Here is a 26,570-nt window from a genome sequence, read left to right as displayed (position 1 = left end):
GTTCACACACACAGGATATTTAATTGAGCAGAGAGATCGAGAAAACTGGGGGGAAGAACTCTAAATCCATTTAATCACCGCTCATTGAGTAACATCAGGGTTCCTCCCTTGTTCGAGTCTTTCCCTGAAAAAAGTGAAGATCCGTCACCAAACAGCGGCCCAGAGAATGCAGATGCAGGTCACGCGGCGTGGATTTCCACTACTAAAGTGATAAAACTGACTCGCGCTGCTTTCACAGTTTGGTCTCCTCTTGCCAGCCCGGGAACCTCCCTCTTTTTTTCACCTGCGCGCGCCTCGGCGGTGTCTCATCCCTGCGTGTCACAGCAGTCACACACGCGCTGTGGAGTCTCTATTGGACCCACCAGACGACCGAGGAAACATCCGCACTGCCTGTTTCTGCTACCCTGACGTGCGCCGCCGTTTTGCGCCCCAGTTGTCGACACTGCCGGAGGAGAGCCGTTTACTTTCAGCCGCAACACAGCGAGGTAAAGTGCGTTTATTTCTTCATTAATCTGATTTAATAAAGCTCAAGATGCTTTATTAAAAAGAAAGATAAATACATTTGAACTGTATAACCAATAAGTTAAAAAGGCTTTTCAACCATTCAGATGAGAGTGACTTTCTTCTATTAGCTCAAATAAAATTAAAAACTGACTATTTTTTCTTGAATATAAAAAGAGTAACAACAACCTGCTCTAACAAGGTTTCGTTGTGATGATTTACATTAAAAACCACAAAGTTTAAACCAGTTAAAGGTTAATAACGATTTGATTAAGATGTAACCAAACATTTACTGATCATATTGGAACTTTTTATCTTTAGTAGCACGCTCTTGTTCAGACCAGGATGTTTGCAGCACAGGGTTTTGGATCAGGCGACATTAAATCAATGTGGAACATCTTCTGTGGAATCGGTTTGTTTCTTTCCTCAAAACGAGCCACCTTGTTCGCATCAGCTGCTTATTTGAACTGAGTCTGATTCACAAGGAGCCTGTCATGCGGATGTTTCAACCACTTTGTTACTCTCCTTGCACGCATAGGCGGACTCACGCGAGCACTGTGGGCCCCCTTTGTGTTACTTTTTCCTTCTTGGAGAATGTTACCGAATCAATGCTTTAGTAGAAGAGCACTTTATACCTCTACTCTACTATTTATGTCAGCTACTTTGCAGATTGATATTTTGCATTTCTGTCCCGTATATGGACCAAACATATGTGCAAATTTTCCCTTGAGAACAGGAACTTCTAGAGGAAGTAGCAAAGAATCATAGATAGTTTTACTGCACAGAGTTCTTGTGTGGAGGTGCTTCAGGAAGTTTCAGGATGGGTCTAGCTTTTTCTTTTGTTTGTGACTGATGATACTCAGGAAGGAGACGCTCAAGAGCTCCGACATCAGACTGACCAACAACTAAGTCTATGCTGTGGATTGTTGAGGCTTTTATTACTAGAGAAATTAAAGTTCAGGTGTTGTTAATGGACATATCTGGAGTATTTTTAAGCTTTTGAAATTTGTACACGTCTCAAGCCGAGTGTGATTGAAATGATAAGCTAATGTTGAGTTACAGGAAACAGCATGCTTCATTATCATTCCAAATATCAATATGTCATGTTCATGTATTTTAAGTTATGATGACCTAATTGCTGATATATGTGCATTATTTCAACCCAGTCCCAGCAAAATTCCCAAAACTGTCAGGAAACATAAGAAACTATATTTTGCCTCCAAGCAACCAGACTTACCTGTAATCTTTAAAGTGGTCCTGATCAATAGTTATCCAGGCTTTCTGAAGGTCTTTCAGTTTAACTTTAGACATTTTCTGCTTTTTCACTGATTTCAGTCCAGTCCTTGTACCTGAGCATTTTCAGAGGAATGTGTTTTTTCTTTGTTCAGCCACTTAACTCTGACCTATGAAGCATTCAGGCAGAAAAAAGGCTCCTAACTCAAGGGATGAACCAGTGCTGTGTCGACACAGAACAGACAACTTAGCAAAGAAGCCATTTTAAACTGGATCTTTAGGCACTTTGTTACCAGCAGCCTGTCACAAAGACACATCATTTGTTCCCATTTCTTTAGCTGCATCTATGAAAAACAGCAAAGAAAACACAGTTTGACAGACAGAAAATAGGATTTCTGCAGCAACAAGGTGATTCCCAAAGAGCTATTAGCTGAAAACTTGGCATATCTCAGCATGGTGTGCAGTGTGTCCTTAAAACATTTGAGGAAACTGGACGAGTGGAGGACAAAAGAAGAAGTGTCAGGCCTAAAAAACTATCTCCAGCAGATGAACAGGATCTGAAAGTGATGTCCTTAAGAAAGAGGAAAAAATCCAGCAAAGACCTGACAGGACCTGAAACCTGAGAGATGCAGGTCACTTATAAGTTGTTTCACACTCCACTTGGTTCATAATCTGCTGTGTTGTGTGTAAAATATCCTCAGTTGTTCAGCTGAATAATCCTGTCTCCAAATTGAGGGTCTGGACACAGATCAGGTGCAAAAATGTATGCTGTAATTGTGCAAACCGCACAGCTCTTCCAGCAGCTTTGCAACAAAGGGAAGTTTCAGGATTGTTTCATCGACATATTCAGATTAGATTGATTAACCAACAGGTTTGTTTTGAGAGGAATCCCCTGTCAGAGCTGGAGTGTGAAGCTGAAGCACTGCTCTGTAAACTGGGAGTTATGTCCGACGCTGCAGACGATCATATTTGTGAGACTTGTCATAGTTGTGGTCGACCATGTTGTGCAGAAAGATTTAGAGCTGATTTAGAGCTGAAAGCATCATGGCTGTGAGCGACTGTCAGCCCAACAACCCCTCTCTGTGTGCTGGCTTAGACTTGGCGGCTCCACCCTGACCCCCACCCATTACCCCTGCACCCACCCGCCCATCACACACACACATTCACACAGTCTGAGGCCTCCAGTGTCAACCCCCCGAAATGAAAAGGGGGTGTTATTCTCTGCACACTCACACTCTCGCACACACATGCACGGTCAGCCCCAGTTAGCGTGAATTAGTGGTGATCAGGAAACAACAGGTTAACTGAGTTTGGGTGTGTGTGTGTGCATGTTTTTTTTGTTGTGTGCAGGAATATGTGGCCCCCTCTTTGCCTCATGAATAGCAGTTTCTGTTGTGTTGATTGATGTGTTTGAAACCTTCTCCCTAAATAGTCCATGTGTGATTGTTTGTCTGCAGGCATTATTTGTGTTCATAAGGCTTTTTTCTATTTAGCGCCATGATAAATAAATTTAAAACTTTTACTGAAAGTTAAGGTTGTTTTTAGACTGTGCTAACGCCTATTCAGAGGAACCACAAGCAAATCCACTGTGGACTTTACTGAACATAAAGATACACAGCTTAAATCAACTGTTCCGACCGTCTGTAATGTTGTCTGAGTTGGTGGTGGTATTGGATTGGATTGCAACTGTTGTGCTGAGGTACATCTGGGCTCAAATCATTTGATAACATTTTGAAATGGAGTTAGTAAAGGTAAATCAAGCTTTGTCACCCAGTGAAATAAATCTTCTTGAGAAACTCAAGTTTGTGCATGTGCCAAAAATAATCTGTGCATGTATAGAAAGATTTGTATCTGTAGAAATGTTAAAGACACCTAGGAACTAGAGGTGCATTTATGAGACTCTGCACTGTTTGTCTCTGAAGTTCTGATTTTGAAGTTAGAATTTTATTTTTTATACCCCAAACTGATTGAAAGATGATGAATCAATTACAAATCAAACCAACCTATAGGAGCGCAATTTACATTGTTGTTTTCATGTGTGCTGAGCACTCTGGGACTCAAGTTATATTTCATGGTGTTGTAGAAATAAAAGGTAACGAGTATTAATAAAAAGTTCAGTTACTTTTCCTCTTACAAAATTGTCCAAGTGTATCTTTTGATGTTCTGACCTAAAGCAAAGTTTAAGGCAATGAAACCACCTGCCCTTTGACTGGATGGATTTATTAATAACAGAGTTGTTCCCGTCAGTTAGACGTTATGCCTCCTATACACTCAACAACTTTGAAAATACTTGAAAAAGAAGTTTAGAAGATTAACTCCTGACGCCCTCTTACATCTGAAGACAATATCTCCGAGTTTAAGGAGATATTGAGAGATATCAATGTCAGACTGAAGATAATTTTCATAAACATCTACACCAAGTACACAACAAGTATTTAAACACATTTTGAATTAATTCTACCCTTGTTTTAACTGTTTAAAAACAAAGGAGATGAACCGACATGTAACCCTTAAGTAATAACCTGCTTGTAACCCTTGACCGTGACCAGCACTGCACTTTGACCTTTGCCTGTAACTGTTGACTTCTTGATATTTCTTACAAAGAGGAGATGTAACCTGACATACCCAGCGCTGTCATCTGAAACACAGCGGCATGTTGGGAGGACGAAGTAGATTAAATGTATGGCTCTGCTCTGGCAGGGAGCTAACAGAGATGGGGGAGCTGTAAATTACTATCTGTGTTCTGTCGGGGGTGAGGAGAGAGGAGAGAGGTATGAGGAGGGTTAAGGGTTGAGACTGTCAGCAAAACAAGGGCAATTATTTTAAAGTCCTCACAGAGGTGAAGAAAAGCAATGAAGGGCTTTGTTGCTGTCTTTCAGATTGGGAAGGAACTAAAGTAAACGCAGTTTGACCGTAAGTGGGGAAAAGTCACTTTAACTTTTCCATTTCTCCAAAAAAAAGTTGTTATGGATAAACAGACATGTTCATAAGGTTATTGAAAAAAGGTAGAAGAGCTGAAACAATAAGGAAAAACAGATTAATAAGAAAATACTAGTTTTAAGCTGAGAAGTTTGTAAAAGTGCTTTTTAAGAAAGAGTTTAAAAGCAGACACAATTTTAGCTGATTCGAATAACTGGAAGCTGAAGGACCCCTCAACCTTAACTGAACCACTGTGGAAAGGTTAAGACACCTTTCTCTGTGATACTGAATTAAACTTTCACAAATGTAAAATAGTGAAGGAAGTGTCAGATGAGGCAGGAAAGTCCAGTCAGTGGATTTGGATTAGAAGAAGCAATAGTAGCTGGGGGCCCAGCAGGTGGAGCACTGAGGGTAAACAGACTCTTGGAAGAAATCCAGGATATATTTAAGTGGAGGGTGTGGCCCATGTGAGCCTTTTGAAACCAGGTGGCCATTTTAGGTGAATTGGCCTTGTTTTTGCTGGCATTCTTAGTGATTGTAGGACTGTTTAGGTGAGTTTGTCTGCTGAATCTGCTAGTGTAACTTGTCCTGCCTCCACCTCTGGCACCCTCTTTACTTTCATTATTCCCTACCTGAATCAGGGTTTGAATCTCAACCCCGCTATGACTGGTGTGCACTTGGTGAGAGGCTGGGGTAGCTTGTGGTTGTGAGAAAAAAAAGGTGGTTGTTGTGCTGTGAGGAGCAGGAGGAGGGGAGTGACTCTGGGATGCCAGGGATCTCTGTTTAGCCTCCTGGAGGTGTTGTGGACCAAACTAGACAAACACTGATGAAAGGAGGTTCCCACCATGTTGGTCAGCACTGCTCACTGGTCTATATAAGGATTATAGGGAATTATTCACTGAGTCTGGTCCATTGTTTTCTTTAGCACAAGTTTCTTGTGTTTACCTTGAATATACTTTGGTTTGGTTGTCATGAGTTAGATTTTAAACAGGAATCTGAAAGAAACTGGTAACCAATGCGAGGAGATTAACCAGTTTTTGAAATCATGGGATGCAAACAAGGTGAAGTTCCACATGAAGTTCCATGTAATATTTCATATGAAACTTTATGACCGTAAATTAAACCATTTTCAACCAAAGGACAGTGTTCAAATCCAGGTTGATGTTCAACCAACGTCAGTTGTGGATCTGACACATTTATTGTTGATTGAGAATTAAACTACTTGGGTTCAAAGTGGTCAAACTTTAGACAGAGATATTCAAGACCAAATAAGACTACATGAAACACTGAAATCCCTGCTGGTGCACATTGGGTTTAACATCATATTAAGCATTTGGTGTTGTGTGAACTTTTTAAGGTTTTATATTTATTTATCTTCTGTTTTTGCATGTTCCATTGGTTAGGGACCCCTACCTCGGAATGCCAAACAAAGCTCCCTGAATGGACGTTTCAGCCCTCATGCCTATTTTCCACATACTCCAGTGTTCGTATCCGAGTTGGGTGGGGGTGGGGGGGTTATTTCTTGGGGATTATTTGTGACCTCTATATGTGGAACAAAAGTCTCTTCTAGAATTTTTCTTGAGTACAAATTAAATTTTTGATTTAAAGAGACTGCACTGTAAGGCAGGGAACTAGAGAAATTAATTAGCTAACAAACTAATTTTGTCCTCTTGTATTTTTGATGACAGTGATGCTCTAAATGTTTTCTCCATAAAAATTTCATCATCCGTCCGAAAAGAATTCATCACCCACTTTCATTTAAAAAGAAATGTATTTCTTTATGTTGGACACAAGGGGGTGTTGTCCGTCTATTGTACGGAATTAAGACAAATCTGTGTAGAAGTGAGTTATTAAACAAAACTGGCTGTCCTGCACCTTCTGAGGTCAGTAAACCTGGCATGACAGTCTCAACGTACGGCACACTGAGGACTCTTTGTAGCTACCACAGTGGCGTGATGGTGACGTCTAATAAAAACTCCCGTGGACTGGTTTGAACCCACCCACCTCAACCACTGAGGAAAATATACTTGCTGTGCAATGAGGAAATGAAGGAAAGGATTTATAAATACCCCAGGATGTGTTTACAGTAAATACCCCACCTATTTCTTCTAACCCCACCCACATTCAAAAACATACAAGCTCTTAAAAACTGCTGTTGGCAGGGTTGACTTTTCCAGAGCAGGTTGTGTCACAGCTGCTGAAACTTGTTCCAACTCCTTTTACAAAGATGCTGAATAGAGCATCTTTACTGCATCATTTCCAATCAAACTGAGAGCAGCCAGCTGTGGAAAAGCCCTGTTAGCCTTGAACACACTCTACACCTCAAGCTGCTATCTATTTGAAGAATGAGACCTAATTTTGTTTCTTTATTTGCCGACATACACTATTCACTCACCCATCCAAATAATTCAATTTAGCTGTTTTCCAATCACTTCCATGGCCACAGATGTATAAATTCAAGCACCTAGGCATGCAGACAGCTTCTACAAACATTTGAAAGAATGGGTCGTTCTCAGGAGCTCAGTGAGTTCCAGCGTGGTACTAATAGGATGCTACCTGTGCAACAAGTCCAGTCGTAAAATTTCCTCACTCCTAAATATTCCACAGTCAGCTGTCTGTGGTATTACAACAAAGTGGAAACGATTGGGAACGACAGCAACTCAGCCACAAAGTGAAAGGCCATGTAAAATGACAGAGAGGGGTCAGCAGATGCTGAGGTGCAGAGTGTGCAGAGGTCGCCAACTTTCTGCAGAGTCATTTGCTACAGACCTCCAAACTTCATGTGGCCTTGAGATTAGCTCAAGAACCGTGCATAGAGAGCTTCATGGAATGGGTTTCCATGGCCGAGCAGCTGCATCCAAGCCATACATCACCAAGTGCAATGCAAAGCGTTGGATGCAGTGGTGTAAAGCTCGCTGCCACTGGACTCTAGAGCAGTGGATCTTTGGGATGAATTAGAGCAGAGACTGTGAGCCAGGCCTTCTGCCCAACATCAGTGTCTGACCTCACAAATGCTCTTCTGGAAGAATGGTCAAAACTTCCCATAAACACACTCCTAAACCTTGTGGAGAGCTTTCCCAGAAGAGTTGAAGCTGTTATAGCTGCAACAGGTAGGTCGACGTCATATTAAACCCTATGAATTAAGAATGGGATTTCACTTGAGTTCATATGCGTGTAAAGGTAGATGAGCAAAAACTTTTTGCAATATAGTGTACTTATATTTACCTGCACTTTAATAAGAAAGGTGATGATTATTTGACACTCTGCAGTAGCTGGGGGTGAACTTTTATCTATTTAACAGGAGAACCGGCGTCAGCTGGGTGACCTGAAATGTTGTCCAGAGCTCCGACCAACAGTAGGATTGCAGCTAAGATAGCAGCACATTAAAAGAGTCAGCCACTATCTACACAACCTGTCTACCTGATTTCGCCTGTTGTTTTATCACATCTTTGTGTTATATATAAAGCTGTTTAGTTTGATGTTAAATGCTACTTTTTGTCTAAATGTATGCAAAACCAGGTTGCCTTGATGTTGGTAAGTGACTTATGAGTAATAAACTACTTTTGAGACATCCAGTTGCACTGCTTATGAATATATACTTAGAAACCTACAAAGTGGTGCTTTATTACCTGTTTTTTTATTTATCTTAACAAAAATCTCTGAACAGCAACATAACAGGGCTCAGTATCATGTTGTTTCTGCCTTTGTCAATATGAATAAACTTTAAAATATGATCGTAATGGAAGCCGCATTTTAATCTCATCAGCTGTGCGGTCTTAAGAGCTCCTTAGGTTACACTTTCACAGGAGACCAACAGTCCAGTTAAATTCAACATCTGAACAGAGCTGTGTAATGATTTTCAACTGCTGTCTGTTTAATGGTTCTGTTTTCTTTATGACTCAACACTACAGGACTATACATTACAGCACGTTGGTTTTGTTGTAAGGGATTGTTTGCTCTTCTAAGTAGGATAGGACTCGAGTTTTGGTTTGAAGAGTGAAACGGCACACAGTTCTACACAACATTGTTTTGAGCAAAGAGAAATGGACATTTGTGGAGTGAGATGGGACAGAACTTTCATTTTTGAGAGTTGAGATTTTGTTCAAGGTTCAGTTTAAAATCAGATATATAATTAATTTTTTCTTCTTTATTGAATGTTTTATAGATGCAATTTCAATCAATAATTGAACAATAATTACCATCATCACATGTGTATGTAATACACCAGATACTGTAGTTGTTTACAGACTAATTTAAACAGTGTGTTATATAGATGATATACTTAATGTGTCTAAGTATAAGCAAGACTTCAAGAAATGTTTGATGATGACTGCAGTGGGTCCTGTGGGCTTCAAGCAGAAGTATAAATGGTTATAGTGTGCACTGACATTATCAAAGCTTGGAGAATAAGCTGTAGAGGTAGCTGTTCAGTTGTGATAGTTACGGTTAAGCTAAAGGAACAGGGACTTTAAGTGTCCTACTGAAAACCAACAGCAACCATTCAGCATTTCTATCTCCCGAGAAATAGAAGCACAGATGCAGCTTTAACATCTCTTTTTTGTAACAACAGTAAACGTCTTCGTCACTTTAATGTTGTAAGTCCCTGATGCTGTTTTACCCAGTTAAAGGAATCCTTTCCAAATGTATCAAGTTAATTTTGCTCGATACAAACAGGACTGTAAAATAAACTTTAATACAAGTTTTATGAGGACAGACGGGCATGAACTGCTCTGTTTGTTGTCTTAGCTCTTAAGGTTTAACTCAGACATACATGTGAGTGTTGCACTGATCCTTAGACTTTTCATGTACCATAATTCCTCTGAGACTGATTATTGTAATAGTAAAAACTCAGATTTTCCATCTAGTGCTACCAGGTCAGCATTTTTATCTGTCCAATATTTTGCTTTATTATCTTGTAAGACATCATGTTGACTCTGTATTTAATGCAAATTAGCAACATTTGCATGATAAGGAGTCAAACATTATGTTGTGTTTAAAAATATCATAATTTGAGCAGTCTCACAGAACAATAAATTCAGTTATCTGAGTGGAATCTTCATGTATTTAAATTTTTGTCAAAGCTTTAAGAATCATTATTGTAATTATTAATTCTTTTCTGTTAATTCTGTTTTGTTTTAGTTTTTTTGGGAGGGGTGTCAAGTCTTGGTAGTTTTCCGATGGGACTTTTTAACCCAATGCCAAAGCATCCTGTTTGTCTGTCCGGCTCTTTTGTGGTCTTAAAGGAGTGCAACTCCAAATGTTTAAGAGTTTTGCACACAAAGGTCTAAATGCTTGATATATATTTAAAGATCTAGATAAACCCACCATCATTAGTCTTCACAAAGATAAGACTAAATAAAATCAGGACACCATTGTATTTTAACAAGGATTTCAAGATTTGGTTGCTTTTAACAAGAATTTTATTTTTATCTATTATATTTAGAAGTCTTTAAATATATGGTATAATATCTTATTATTAGGTTTTGGAGTATCAAGAATAATCGTTTAAACAGGTGAAAGCTAACGGTGACTAACAGTGATAGCTGGAACATATTCAATGTGATTTGAGTTTTACCTTACTTTCCTGCTTTTTATCCATTTGTGGTGTAATAATAAACCGAGTCTTTCATATAGTTATTTAGCCGAAGTAAATGTTCTCTTAAATGTTTGAACTAAAAGTTTTTATCATTAGTGAGGAGATTAAAGGTCACTTTCCTGGTGGGCTGCTTTACTGTTGAGGTCTAGTTTTCTGCTGTTAAGAGAGACTGAAGAGACTAAATAAAAGAGAAGGTCCAAAAAAGGAATGGAAACTTTCCGTGTGGTGCCAGAAGCACTTCATACCATTAACTTGACAGGTTTATTCATTTGTAATTCAAAATCCTGGATCCTCAGGTGCCTCCCTTTAAACCATTTAGACCCAAACTCATGCATCGACTATAGGACTTAATCTCATTGTTAAAGTAAAAGCAGATCCAAAACAATGATTTATTGAGCAAATGCAAGCCATGTTGAAACTGTTGGGAGGAACCCCATGAAGGCAACAGCTTGTTGTCGTTTTTTTCTGTCTCAGAGTGGCTATAAAAAAAACCATTCACTGATTTATTATTTTCATTTTCTTTCCAGAGATGACATAATATCTTCTGGACATTTTGTCCTTACTGTAGTTATAGTTAAACACTGTTCTGTGAAGCTTTGTGGTTCTTATGGTCATCTGTGTGGCTGTAGTCTTCAAAGAATGCATATTCAGTTGGGTATATGGAGGCTCAAAGTTAAAAAGAAGTCAACAAGCTCAGCAAATTTAACTCCGACACTGATTGTTTAGTCACAAAGTTAAATCGTGAATGTTTGTACTTGGAATATAAATTGAAAATAAAATTTGAAATAGAAATTGCAGTAAATTATGACAAATTCATCAGTCAGGATGAGTAGATGTTTGAATATTGAAATAATTGTTGTTTTTTGTACTTGACATTGTAATGTTTACAATGAGTAACTGGGACCAACAGAAAGGCAGAAAAACAATGCTGACAAAATGTCACCGAAGTTTAATGTTTCTTTCGTAAACCCACTGGTGTGGTTGGCAATAAAATATGATTCTTCTTTGGCTAATTAGTAGAAACTGGCCTCGCGTAAAACACCCGACGTTGGTATAAAGACCCAACGAGTCGTCGCAGTGTAATTTTTTTGACTGATGACCAGAGAATTCCTCAAATATTTTCACTGAATACACTAGTTGTAATGCTTGCCCTGTAATTATTACAATAAAGCTGCATTTTTTCTTTGTTTAAAGTCAGAAACAACATCCACACACAAAAATGCCACACATGAATGCATGTGTACACACACATCCTGCTAATCTTTCGCTGCACAGTATTGCTTTGTTTGTGTTGGCCCATCCACAGACCCAGTCACTTATTTGGCATTCTTTAGGGTGTCCTGACAATCAGAAATTGGGAGGGTCCCTGCTTCTTTCTCTGGGATAATAGATTACTTCAGCTCTAACCCAAAAAAAATAAATAAATAAAAGAAATCACGATCTAAACCAGTTACTGGGTCTGATCTCATCCTGTGAATGAAAACTTTTCTGGCTCTTTTAGTCCTTTTTAACTTCTTAAAGCCTGTAAAGTTGAATAGACACAGTGTTCACCATATAAAAGATTTTTTTAATACCACATGTATGAAATGTACAATTGAAAATAAACAAGTTTAAACTCCATCTTCTCCTCAAAGTGCCTCATGTTACCCAATCTGTAGACACAAAACATTAGTCACATACAGCATCTGACATGTCATCAAACCTGACCCATGATTACATGATTTGAGGACAGATAGGGGACGAACCCGCAAACACACCTGGACTTATTTACCGTCCACACAGATGAAAGCTGAGGAATGCTGCTATCCTTACAATCTGTGTGCTCTTTCCAGAAGATCGCACACATGAAGCACTCATAAAGGCACAGTGGATTGCAAAAACATTCACACCCAGTGCTTTTTTCTATTTTTTAAAAACCTGTAATGTAAATGGACCTTTTGAGGGATTTATATAAAGAAATCTACAAAAATTGGTTTGAAAGTGCTGTTAGAAAATTTGGAAATTGTTCTACTCTTTGGCTCCCCCTACAGTTGTGGAATGGAACACAACTGTCATTAAAACAAATCGCCCTCTGAGCCCTGCACAAGCACAATGATGTACATGAATTTGTTGTCATGCTGAAGAGGCTACAAAGACGCCATCAAAAGCCCACAAAATGATCAAGTAAAGCAAAACGGTTTGTTGCAGGGCTGAAAACCAAAGTCGTGAACTGCGGTCTCAGCCCCAGACTCGGTAATGTGCTTAAAAACAAGTCAGAAGAACATAATTTTAAGATTCACAGTGTGAGGTTGAAAGAAAATAACCCACATACAGCTGAGAAAGTGGAGACAGGTGGGCACATATTTCAACTAAACAAAAGGTGCTGCCAAGTCAGAATAAGCCAAGAAAAGACAAAAGAACTAGAGGACAAACTGACTATGAGTAAATAACAGGAGAAACTACAAGGAAAATACTACCCTGGAATAACAATAGCAATGAGCTGGCTGTCTGAGGTTACCGGGGAGCTATAAATACTGAAAGAGTCAATGAGTTGAGTGAAAACAGGTGAGTGATTACCAGGAGACAGGTGTGAATGGAACCAGGGGAAAAGACCATGACAACTGAGGACATCTAGGGGCAATGACAAGAAACAAGAATACAACAATATCTAACACTTTGGACTGAAAACTAAAAGAGAATACAAGGAATAAAGCTCAAACAAAATACCAACACAGAACAGAAACTAAACCAAGGACTAAGAAATCAAAAGACAGAAAACCAATACATACTGACAGCTGGTTCCACAAGAGAGGAGTCTGAAAACTGAAAGCTCTGCTATTTGAACACTTCAAAATAATCACACACTGTCAGCCTGTTAATGCCCCAGTAAAAAGGGATTGAAAATAAGTTCAAATAGTAAGCTAATATTCTGGCTTCAAACACTTGTAAAGTGACTACAAACAGGCCTAAAAACTAAATGTTTAATTTGAAAAGAAAATATTGATTAAGATCAGATTTATTTGCCATGCATACATGCATACACACGAAATTTGTCCTCCTCTATGGCATAGAGACAGATGCCATATACTGGAGCGGTGGGCAGCCATTCACAGCGCCCGGGGGTATGGTGCCCTGCTCAAGGGCACCTCAGCCGTGAACTGCCACCCCTGCAGCTGTCCAGCTGTCAGTTCACCAATCTTTTTTGTGCAGTGAGAGTGGGGATCGAAGCGCCATTGGATGACCCACTCTCACTACTGAGCCACGGCCGCCTGGGGGGTGCACCGTTCCTGGAGATACTGCAATACCAGGTCGATGCATGGAGTGGATGGAGTAAGCCCCTATTCCATCTCCCTGTTCCAAAAATCCATTTAATATATGGTCCCCGGGTGGGGGACCTGAACAACACCGTTTGCTTTGTGATCGCTTGACATTTTTGTGAGCTTTTGATTGTGTCTTTATGGCCTCTTCTACGCGAGAACAAATTCATGTAAATCGCTGTGCATGTGCAGGGCTCAGTGGGCTGACAAATGCTTTTATGACAGTAGTGTTACATCCCACAACTGTGAGACTTTAATATTTAGTAAATTATTAAATTGAAAACCATAGCTGGAACTTACTTGAGGCTCTGGAGCTCATGGTAATGGTAAATGGACTCGTACTTGTACAGCGCTTTTCTAGTCTAACTGACCACTCAAAGCGCTTCACTACATGCTGCATTCACCCCACTCATACACGTCTTAAGATGCACTTAAGATGCTTTTTTCTAATCATTCATACACATTCATACCCCCAATGATACACTGGGGGGGCAATGTGGGGTTCAGTGTCTTGCCCATCCTGGGGAAGCCAGAGTCGAACCACCGACCTTCCGATTGGTGGGTGACTGCTCTTCCTCCTGAGCTATAGCTCATCTCGCAGCATCATCATTTAGGATAAATACGATAATCACTGCAGTTCAGATCGGTTAACATCTACTAATGTCACCAATGAAGCTTGAAACTTCATTCCTCTGCATCATTTTCGTTGCTGCAGAGTCCACTCGGCCTCCTCCACCTCCCTCCCTGCTTTAACTATTTTCTTGCTGTATTCCACCATCTTCATCTCCACCCTCCTCTGTTTTTATTTCACACACCACCTGCTCTCCTTGGGTCCTGCAGAGAACAGTGTGACTCAAAGTTTTTACCCTTATCAGAAGGACAAATCACATCTTTCCCCAAATGTAATGGTCATGTCCCGGTAATGACTGTTTTTAGGCAGGGAGGGGGCAATAAGGGATTTGTGTGTGTGCTGCAGTTATTCTGCTGACTGCAGGACCTCCACCTGGCAAAGGGGGTGAGTGCATCAGCAGTTTGGGATGGAGTGAATGAAGATAAGAAGGATGGGGGCTGGTGGAGGAGGGGCTCAATCTGAATAACTACCCCTCCACACATACAGCAACACTTCAACACAAGTTGTAAAAGTCAAACAGATTATGGAAATCAGAGGCTGCCAGGATTAAAATTAAATGAACTTGTGAAAATAATTTATCAAAGTTTCTGGTACTTTGGTGATGTCTCAGATGTGCAGTATAATTAAATAACAGACTAAATTAAGTCAAATAAATACGTGTTAGATATTATCATATTATTGTGACTCATCTATAATAACACACAATGACAAAATTTGAAAAAAGCCTTTATATAGGATGAATCTATTTATTTATTTATTCTTTTTTATGTCTGTCATATGGTAAGCAAAGCAAGTTTATTTGAATGGCACATTTCATACACAAAGGGAACCCAAAGAACTATGCCAAAGACATTAATTTGCCTAAAAAAAATTACATTAGCAAAAAGATACAGATGTGTTTAGTTAAAGTAAATAGATAAAATGTAAACTTTGGCACAGGAAAACCGCAGAATTTTAAGCATAACTTTAAAAGTGGCTGCAGTTGAGGCACACATAATGACAGTTTATTCCACCTGTATGCAGGATTGTAGCTAAACACATTTTCACCCTGTTTGGATCAAGGTTCTCCCAACCAACTGCCCCCTAAAGATCTCAGTGTTGGTTTATACTCTACATAGAGATCAGAAATGTATTGTGGCCTCATATTAGGAGGCTTATAGGCCAGGAAAATACTTTATTTAATTGCGAAGAAGTCATTTTTGAAGACAAGCTCATAAAGAAAGTCCATAATTACCCATATATTTATGATATGTCTTTGCGACTGCACAGTGACAAATATGCTTGTGAAAGCTCGGTACTATTCGGGTGAATTTATTATGGTATACAGAGAAAAATGTTGGAGAAATGAAGTGGTGATGGCAAGTATGAACAATTACGCCCAGGACAGAGTAAGTTCCCAAAGTTGAACAAGCAAATATATTTGTGTTGTTAGGTTTAAATTGAAATAATGATGAATACAGTAATTACTTTATCAAACTAATTTGTACATAAGTAAATATGAAAATTTAGGACAAACTACTACATAATGACTAAGTAATAACAAATGATTCAATATCAACCAAACTGTCAATGTAACCACTTGATAAAACTAGATAAAAAAAAACTAAGAAGTTGAGTTAAAATATAATAGATAACCTTAAACTTAACTAATCAATAAAAACATTAAATTGTATAACATGCAGTACCTAACTAATGATTAAAAATAATACCAAATTTAATTAAAAACCACTTAGTAAGCAATAACTTAGAATTAATTGTGTGGCATTGATTTTGCCACTTTGATGATGTCTCAAATTCAATATCATCTAATAAAAATTCCAAAACAAGTAAAATCAATTAGTTTTAGAAGTCATAATCATTTATGTGGTCATACTATTGTTATGAATCAAATTTAGTATCACACAATAATTTGGATTTCTAAAAAAGTTTACCTGAAATTCAGATACACCCATTTGATGAAAGGTCAGTTATAGTTAAGCAGTATCACTGAAAACTAAAAGGATATTTAATATTTAAAGGATCTCACATAAAACTTCACTCTGGGTTTTTGTTGGTATTTATTTTGGAAGTAAATGTGTTTTCTCCTAAATTTGAACCTCTTCCCTCACACTTTCTGACATGATCAAGGTGCTTCACATGATAGAACTAGACATACGTTCATATATACATACACATAAGAATGACATACTTCACACCTAAATCAAATGTAAATGGTTATAAGTAAGACTATAAACAATTCAAATTACCCCAATTCACAGACTTATGAACCCATTTAGAATAAATTAGATAATGAATCGGGGTATTTATGAGGGGTGGAGGAAGAAACATTTGATTATTAGAATGGAGGACATGAAAAGATATGTGTGAGGTATAAAGATGTATGTAAATCTTTAAAAAGTGATAAATCAGTAATGTAAAGGATGAGATATGGTTCTGTATTCATGATATCATCACACTGAACCAGATCACCTTTAAATAAATTGAATGAATTGATCATTTTATCATTTCTTTTTCAGTTAATATCCATTTTAACTGTAACATTTTTTTAAACCGCAGGCTTTTTCATCATTTTATATTTCTATTTTTGTCACTTTCTGTCCTCCCAGGTTAGAGTAGAATTACGTGTTGTTTAAAAAAAAAATAGATGTCAACAATCGGAAAAAAATGCTGGCAGCCCTGAACCTCCATACCGATCTGAAAAGTGGAAGTAAAATAGTGGCTGCAGTGTGTGTTTGTTACCTCATTGGGATCTTTTCCAGAATAAACCAAGCTTTTTAGGACCAGTAGTTGTTATGGAAGTATAACTGTACAAACATGTGTGTGTGTGTGTTTAACTATCTTTGAGAGGACCGGTCTTGAAAGGGAAGATTTTGACGACCAAAGGGCCACTGAAGCATTCTGAGCTGGTTTTAGGTTCAGATGAAGGTGAGTATATGGGGTGAGATTGTGTTTATGACACAAAGATAAAGGTATAACCATGTGAGAGTGCTAGAAGCCGGTGATGGTGGTGGTGGGGGGTTAACGCTGCACTGTAGCACTCTGCCTCTGAAGTTGTGGTTGAGACATGCTGCCTCACTGCTGGATGACCGCTGAATATCCGCACAGTATGTACACGATGGTTCATTCAGAGTGTGTGTTGCTCTGAGGCTGAAGCTGTTTGTGGGATATCCTGTTTGTGAATCGAGGATGATTTTATCGACTTCGCAGTGAGGTTCTGAGATTTTTACTTGGTGTGTTTCCTTGTACATGTGCTCAGTGATGCTGTAATCACGGAACTCTCTGGGGGCAGAGCCAGCACTGCAGATAGAGACACTGTATCACTGAGCTGCATGCACACCATGCTTAAACGTGAGCTTCCTCCTTATCCTGCACCTATGGGATGTAAATACAGGAAAACTTTTCTTACTGTTCACACTGTGCTGTAACCCCACCCTGTATCTGTGTGTCTCTGCAGTGATCAGACCCCCAGTGAAGATGATTCCTGTGCTGATCTGTGCTTTGGTCTCACTGAGCGTTGCAGAAACCAACTTAGACATTCTGTACCCTGAACTGGAGCACTCGAGAACCATCTATGTCACAGGTGAGTTTGTGTTCTCTGTGTTTCCTAAGAGAAGGGGCAGTGTTTTACAGTGCTTTGCAGAATCAGCTGAGAGCTTTTCCTGAGTCCTTTGCTGTGTTTCGTTCATGACACTCACTCTGCAGCGCCATTTGTTTCCTCAATTTATCAGCTTGTTCTCCTGCTGAGGCTCAAAGATAGCCCTGCTAAATGGGGGATTGGTAGCTCAATGAGATAGAGGTATCTGATTAGTACTTACTTTTATCACGTGGATTAAACCAAATACTACTGAGCTGATAAAATATGGCACAATATTTGTTCCAGGTATATATTGTCATCATTTGTCATTTATTTGAGTTTGGTTTGCTTCATTTTTAACAACAAAGAATAGTGAAGGATTAAGTTGTCTTTTGATTACTAAAACTTATTTTCAGTAGTTAAATTGTTGGAAATTCTAAATACAAACATGTTTGTTATTATTTTCAAAAACAAAATTAAATGATAAATAGAATTAACTACTAAAAAAATTAATAAAGAAACTAATACAGATTACTCACAACTGATGACTAACCAAACACTGTTTGACTAAAAGTCAACAGACAAATAACAAGCTAACAGCTAATTTATAGCTTATTAATAACTTTTAGACTAACTGCTCACTGAGTAATATAAAATTGAACTGATGCTTGCTAACATGCTAACATGCTAATAGCTTAAATAGTTAAGTAACACTATGATATCTAATAAATAACAAATTGTCAACTAACGTCTGTTGACAAAAAAGTAAGTATCTAGTAAGAGATAACAGAAAACTAACAACTTAAAAACTTGTTTATCAATCTAATGTTAGTAGATAACTATATTCCAACTAACCAGTAACTACCTCTCAGCTAGTAATAAGTAATAATAAAGAAATAAGACAACAAATAACTAACAACAAACCAAATGATGGGTAACAACTAATTATAAGTAGATTTAAAAGCTAAGATGTTGAGACAACAAACAACTATTTATAACAACTAGATATATTTAACAACCAGTAACTAACAGAAACAAACTCCAACAAACTAATAGCTAAGACCTAATAACTAAAAAATATCAGTGATGGATAAATACCAAATAAGAATCAAACCGATAAGTAACTACTAACTATCCAACTATGTACAAAATAGCAATTTAGTAATAAAATAAATAGTAATAGTAATAAAAAAACTAAGAACCAATAACTGAACTCATGTTCTCTAAAAGATTTTTAAAAATTTACTAATTTAGTTAGAATAAAACAAATAACCCTAAGATTAACTAGCTGAACATAGACTTAATCAATCTTTATCTAATTAACACATAAAAATAGAAAAATGGCAAATAACTCAGAATCTTTAATGATAAATAATTTGGAGACAAACTGACAAGTAACTCACAAGTAACCAATGACAATTTATAGCTTATAAAAAACAAAGAAATACTTATTTAAGAATTAAAACAACTACTAGCTGAAAGAACCAAATCACTTCAAACTAAGTGTAAACAGCTCCAGCTGTTTCAGCTCCAGTGAGAAAACAACGTGAAGTAAACTGTGTTTCCAGCTGAACCATCGGAGCGCCTTCCGAGCGTCAGAGACACAAGAATCAAACCGAGGTATGATTAACAAGCATTTCAGGGAGGTGCAAACTCTACCCTCACAGCCCCTCAGCTCAGAACACAAGATCAATGCGTCATTAGCTGATTCGCTCAGCTCACATGTGATGATGCAGCAGCTTGAGTGAAGCGCTGTGGTGGCCAGACTATGTGGCGAGGCAGCCAATCAGTGATGAAGGCTGGAGGTCACAGCAGCCGAAAAGACAACACAAATAAAATAAACGGATAAATCAGCTGAGACAAAATAGGAAAGAAAACAGCCAAGAACAAGGCTAAGAGAGAAACTCTATGTCTTCAGCATCTTACTCCTCATTTTAACTAAGGAGCTTCCAGTTAAACAATTTTCTGACCTGAGAATAAACGCCTCAGCAGAAAATCTGGTTTCATACCTAAGAGCTTGAATAAAGGCAACTGGACGCTTCTTCAGTTGTTTGAAACACAATTACCAGGTGAGTCAGTGACACACAAGTGTCTTAGCAACCTGCCAAGTGTGAACTGGGATTAGGCGATTTGGAAAAAAATACTGTATTATCACAGTATTGTTTTCTATATTGATCGAAATAGAGTTTGTTATTGTTGTCAGTTTCAAAAGTAAACTAAGGATGATAACATAAAACAATTAAGGTTAGATAACGAGGTGTCCATTAACAGAAATTAATGGACGACGCGGAGGCATGAACCGTCCTACTTGTACGTTACAAGGAACATGAATCAGATAGATGGGGAAACCATGGGTATATTGACGGAGGATCTGACAAAGACTGAAGAGAACTGGTAGACTAAATTCTGTGGAGAGAGTGATTAGTGAGAAGTTACAGATGAGCATAATTAACACAGGTGAAGGGAGTGGAGCTGACGACTGGCAGGAGGGAACTGACGAAAGGTGAGGAAACGGCAAGACTGAACTCAGACAGGAACATGTTAAACAGAGATTGTGACAATGGTAAATATAATCTGGTTAAAATCAACCCAATCCTTTGGTTTTTAATCTGATATTATGTTTATTGCTAATCCTAAAATGTGGATGTGCTAACATGCTAAAAGTAAGAGTAACAGACTTGCATGTGGAAGTTAGCATTTTGACCCAAGCCTTTGTGCAACCTTTCATGGCAGCTCGTTTAAGACCTGAGAACCGAAATCCAGGTCTGGTTGTAATTATGCTGTTTGTTGTTTTGTAGAAAATGGCCCTGGACTGTCACTCATGGCAGAACAATCCAAGGTGTTGTCGAGGCGAGGAGGAAACGTGACTTTGCCATGTAAGATCCAGAGGGACCAATCACTTGCACCCAATCGCAAGATGAGGATAAAATGGACCAAACTGACCTCAGACTACCTTAAAGAGGTCCCTGTTTATCATTTTTATGTTGACTATTTTCTGTTTGTTCTCTCCTTTAAAAGCAGATGAAGCATTCCTAAACATCATTGTGGCAAAGTAAATGGATGCTCCACTCTTTTTCTTTGGATTCCAAAGTGAAATTGATTGATTTGTTCAACATTTAGGGTGTTCCCCTTGATTGCTATGCACCTGAGATAAGACTTTAAATGTATATAGATGAGAAAATAACAATAGACTTGTTAAACTCCTTAATATTGCGCTGGCGGGACATTGCATGTTTCACAACAAAACTCATCCCCCCTTCATGAGTACCTTTGGACATATTATACACCTTTGGAAAGCTAAAGTTCTTGAGATTCGAATGATGTATGCCATTTCAGGATACAATCATAACTGTAGACTAGGGATGTAACGGTTACCGGTATTATGGTAAATTGCGGTGAAATTTTATGCAATAAAGATTACCGTTTATGTTTGAATTAATCTCATTATCTCGGTGGATTATTGGGATAAGTAATAACAGCCTCATACAAGTCTGGCGTGAATATGTAGCTTGTAATGTCGGCATCGACAATAAAAGCATGGCGGAAAGCGCTAACAGCAGTAGGACATTTTCCTCCCCACTAAAAGGACAAAATCTGAGGTCTGGGCATATTTAGGTTTTTTTAAGAATGCAGAGGGACAACTGGTGGAGGACAATTATTCTGTCTGCAGAATATGCAAGAAAAAAGTTGCTGTTTAAGGCAGTAACACTACAACTCTACTGGCCCATCTCTGTGAGCATCACCCACAGCTTTACGGCCAATGCAAGGTAAGCAAACATCAGTTCAAATCAGAGCATGTGAACGGAGCATGCAAAATATAGTCGGAGCGTGGAGCAAGTTTTTATCAAATGGCCAGAGTGATTGCTCCGTGCCGCTCCAGTTCCGCTCCGATACCGCTCACACCACGAGTCTAGGGCATGCACAAATCCATGTGCATCCAAAAAAATACTGTATTATCACAGTATTATTTTCTATATTGATCGAAATAGAGTTTGTTATTGTTGTCAGTTTCAAAAGTAAACTAAGGATGATAACATAAAACAATTAAGGTTAGATAATGAGGTGTCCATTAACAGAAATGAATGGATGATGCGGAGGCATGAACCGATTTCACCTGTGCCTTCAACAATTAACAAAACTGTTGGCCTACACTTCAAAGGTCGTTCATTGTGTCACGCAACAAACCCGCTACACGTACGCCACGCAGTGTGTCCGCGGATGAATTGCTCCTTTAAAATTTTAGCGAACGTGGAGCAATTTCACCGGAGCGGAATACATTTTTTTGGTGAGCAGGGAGCAGAACCCAATGAAGCGTTTTGGTGTGACTTTGAGCGGTGGGGCGGGGGGAGTGAACATGTGCGAGGAGCCAAAATTCTTACCGCTCAGCTCCGTTCACATGCTTTGGTTCAAATACATCATGTGAGGGACATCAGCTTTCGGAAAATTGGCTGAGCAGCTACTAGCCGTGTTAGCCGTGTTAGCAGCTGCTAAGTGTCTCCAAATGAAACAGAACCGAAGCTATAAAAGGAAACATTAGGAAGAACATACAGTGATATTTATAATAGCGAGTTAAAAACGTGAGTTGATATTGACAGCGAGTTATATGATAAACTCTCTTTTTGTGCCTGTTGCCTGCCCTTTCAATGTGAAAGTTTCATTTTGATAAGATTCTGGTTTCTTGTTTTAGTTCTTGTTTTAGTATCACAAGAAAATCACAAGATTTCATGAAATTATTTCAATGTATGTGTTTTTTGGACATTTGTACAGCAATGGAGGATATCACGATAATATCGTTAACGTCATAATTTGGTCACTACAATCGAGATATCAAAATTTCTATATCGTTACATCCCTACTGTAGACACAGTAAACACTTAAATTAAACCAGTCGCAAATACAAAATATTATGCACCTCACCTAGCCTCACAGTATTCCAAGAACAGATACAACTCCAACAAAAATGGCGTTCCTTCCTGCGTTATTTCCCAGAAAAACTTTTTTGTTTGTTTCATTAACCCAAGAAACCCAACTTTCAATCACATTTCACCTACAATTTTAAGCATTTTAAGCTTCTTAAAACCAGTTCATTGGATGATATCTTGTATGACTCTTGTGCTCCTCAGAGAGCGGTTTTAATAAGTAATTGTCACTTTATGCAGATGACACTGGTTTGTATTTTTGTGACCTTCGATTGCCTTTATTCTCTAATTCTCCTTAACCTTGGTCCTTTGTCCCTGAAGTCATAAGGCTTTCTAACAGTGATTGCTGACTTTGATGTTTTTCTCAAATTTATTCATTTATTATTATTGTTGTTGTTGTTATTGTTTAATATGCAGTCATTGTAAACATTTTTCATTTTTAAATATTTTTTTTTTTAGCTACTTGACTAATTTGGAATTTCCTCCACTGGGAGATGAATAAAGTATTTTTCTATTCTATTCTTCTATTTCTTCTAACCTGAAAAGACCTAATGCAAGTTTCTCAAAACAAACTTCTACAATTTGAGCATTTTCTTGAAAACATGATGTAATTGTCAATGTTCACGAAAACTTTTATTCTTCAGAAACATGGCAGAAAAGTCTTTCCGAGCTTAAACTTTCTTCTCCACTTATACAGCAACAGTCATTTTTGAAAAGAAGCATCAGTGATCATGTTGCATTAGTGTCTGAATGGAGAAGCACAGGAACATTGCTCCAGTTTTGAATACGATAAACAGATGTGTTGCATCAAGTGTAAATTATGACCACTAAAACCAGTTATTTGATAAATATCCACTTGTACATAAGTAAATGTAAAGCTCTCCTTGATTGGTTCTACATTGTAAAGTACAATCTACATTCATCTTTTTTTTTAGGTGGATGTATTTGTTGCTATGGATTATCACAAAAGGAGTTATGGGAGGTTCCATGGACGTGTCCACCTTCAAGGCTCCTCTCCAATGGATGCTTCTCTTGTCATCACAGAAATCACCCTGGAGGATTATGGGAGATATAAGTGTGAAGTAATTGACGGGTTAGAAGATGGAACTGTGGTGGTGTCTCTCAACCTTGAAGGTATAATATTTTGGTAAACTAACAGTTTAAAATAGGAATAAGTGGGGAATAAGTATACAATGTCAATAAAATGTAATTTTACAGTAACCAGCTGCAGTGAGTCTAAATTTAGCTCCAGGAGCAGAGACTGCCTGGAGGAATGTCAGGAGCGAGTGTGTTCTGTAAGCATAGTGTGCATCAGTGTCACAGTAGTTTCATTATGTTTGAGAATGGCCAGAGACATCAGCCATTAGTGTGTAAGCTAAAAATGCTGGCACCAGACTGACAGTTGTGCTTACACAGCGGGACCTGCTGTCAGTCATCAGGTTAAATAGCACAATCGAAGAACAAACCTCACCGGATGGATCCTTATTGTTTTTGCTAGCTGCAGCTCATCTATCACATCTCTTTTTCTCCCTCTCCATCAAGGTGTTCTCTTCCCCTATTTCCCCCGCTTGGGCCGCTACAACCTCAATTTCTATGACGCCGAGAGGGCATGTCGAGACCAGGATGCCATCGTGGCGTCCTTTGACCAATTGTATGATGCATGGCGAGGAGGAATGGACTGGTGCAATGCTGGTTGGCTGAATGATGGCACAGTTCAGTATCCCATAACCACCCCCAGAGAACCCTGCGGGGGCAAGAACACATTGCCAGGCATTCGCAACTATGGCCTCAGAGACAAGGACAAGAACCACTATGATGTGTTCTGCTTTACCTCCTACCACAAAGGTGAGGGCCTGTATTTATCTGCATATATTTGTGTGCGTTTGTTCACCTATATTTAAAAAGAAGACTCCTCAAAAGACAGAAATCTAATCAGACCTCTTTCATTGGTGGCTTTAACGCAACATCATCTGCATTCGAAGAAACTGACTTGAGATTCAGAGTATTTGTTGTCACTTTGACTTACAATGTGTTAACTTTGATTCAAGCTGATATCATTCTGTAAATAAGACTGGATACGTTATAAGAATACCCTGGATCCAGATCTGCATCTAAAGTTAACATCTTCTAGTTGAGGCAATCTCCACCTCTGCTAAAGCTTTCATCCAAATCCATCCTTAATATCTTGAGTAACTCTGCTAACCCAAATACTCAAAGAGTTCATCCTCCACCAAGGCCATATTTTTAGATTTTGTAAAATATGGGGTGCTCTCTCTTTGCCAGAGGGAAGAGCACTGGGAAATTTAGAATGATTATTTAGTTTTGTGGGCTGACTGACCAGTGAAACAAACCTGGTGTGTCCAGGGTCTTGGGAAACACTGTTGCTATCCTTTTTCCACAACTGAGCTAAAGTCTTGGCTCCTACCAGTAGCTTTCAGCCATAATTTATGATCCCAATCTATCCAAATGTCAAAATGATGTCTAAAGGAGTCAACTGAGGTGGTTCAGACATCCCTCAGGGCTCCAAGAAGAGTATTTTTAGAGAAGATATCTTGACTAACTTGTTTAACCTTTTTCTGCCACAATTTAAGAAAATGTCTGCACATATGTTGTGTTTATATATCTTTGTGCTAATCTCCCTGTCTGTCTCACTTCCCAGGACGATTTTACTACCTAATCCACCCCTCTAAATTGACCTACGATGAGGCAGTCAGGGCATGTCAAAAAGATGGTGCTCAGATTGCCAAGGTTGGTCAGATGTTTGCTGCCTGGAAGCTGCTGGGCTATGACCGTTGTGACGCTGGCTGGTTGGCGGATGGTAGCGTCCGTTATCCCATCTCCCATCCTCGACGACGCTGCAGTCCCACAGAAGCTGCCGTCAGGTTTAATGGTTTCCCTGACAAGAAGCACAAGCTGTATGGAGTGTACTGCTTCAAGGGGCACAACTGAACCACAAACAATATCATATCCTGCAAACACACAGTACACAAGCATGCACATACAAAACACCAATGAAAACACAAGAAGAATGAAAAAGACATTGGGTTGGGAATTTGGAGGTATGGACATATACATTCAAACTGTGATGATTTATTTCATGGAAACCGTAAGATATTAATGTCAGACATTCATGTTTTTGATTTGTAATCTGGGACCCGATACTCTACAAAGGATAGTTTACACATATTTAAGGTTCATATTATTTAATCAATGTCTTTGAGAGGGGTGGGTGGGTTCTTGTGGGGGTCAGAAATAGGGTATAACATAGCTACAGAAATACTGTCATTCAAGAACAGAGAAGGCATGTCAACAAAACTGAAAACAGCAAAATGTCTCATGGTTGGACTGAACCTTTGGGCACTTATCTTGTATTTGGCCAAGACCTGGAACACCAACACCAGGACAGACAGCTGAAAACAAGACAAAAAGAGAGCAAGCTCAGCTCCTGTGATACTTGTCAGACAGGAATACAAACTTAGCACAACTAAAGCGTTCCTTGCTGTCTATTCTTAACAAGGTGCTACGACTGGTACTTTGTACTTCATCCTACTGTCCAGTATTTTATGTTTTTGTACAAATGCATTGGACCAAACATGAATGTCATCAACAAAAGGAATAAGAAATAGGAACATCTAAAAGTTAGCATTATGTTTTCTAAGTATATAGAGTGTGATAATCTGGAAATGTTTTTCTGTTAATGAATATTTTTTGATATACTGTAGAAATACTTACTTTTTATTTTTGCCCTTCTGGCCAAATTATCCAAACCTTCTTAGTTTACAGAAAACATACAATAACTGTAGAAAAAAAGATCTTGATCTTGCACTGAAATTATAGAATGTGCTGCTTTGATGAGATAAGACAAAGTAAACAACAGCTTTCCCTTTGCAGCAGTAAAGAA

The 26,570-nt window shown here is 38.6% G+C and overlaps 1 protein-coding gene and 1 pseudogene across 1 annotated transcript; one reads left to right on the top strand and one right to left on the bottom strand.

The window, feature by feature from the left end:
* The first annotated feature begins 337 nt into the window (after nt 1-337).
* Nucleotides 338-26,570, top strand: LOC140277383 (hyaluronan and proteoglycan link protein 1-like). The gene is made up of 6 exons (XM_072372381.1): nt 338-485; nt 17,631-17,756; nt 20,549-20,712; nt 23,605-23,803; nt 24,212-24,514; nt 25,329-26,570. The coding sequence occupies exons 2-6, from the start codon at nt 17,651-17,653 to the stop codon at nt 25,616-25,618; spliced, it is 1,062 nt and encodes a 353-aa protein (XP_072228482.1). The 5' UTR covers nt 338-485; nt 17,631-17,650; the 3' UTR covers nt 25,619-26,570.
* On the bottom strand, nt 13,500-13,649 carry LOC140277633 (U2 spliceosomal RNA; annotated as a pseudogene).

Source organism: Leuresthes tenuis, unplaced genomic scaffold (genome assembly GCF_036924035.1).
Source record: "Leuresthes tenuis unplaced genomic scaffold, fLeuTen1.0.hap1 SCAF_19, whole genome shotgun sequence".
NCBI lineage: Eukaryota > Metazoa > Chordata > Actinopteri > Atheriniformes > Atherinopsidae > Leuresthes > Leuresthes tenuis.
Note: the sequence above shows the minus strand (reverse complement) of the source record. Positions and strands in the feature narration are given on the sequence as shown.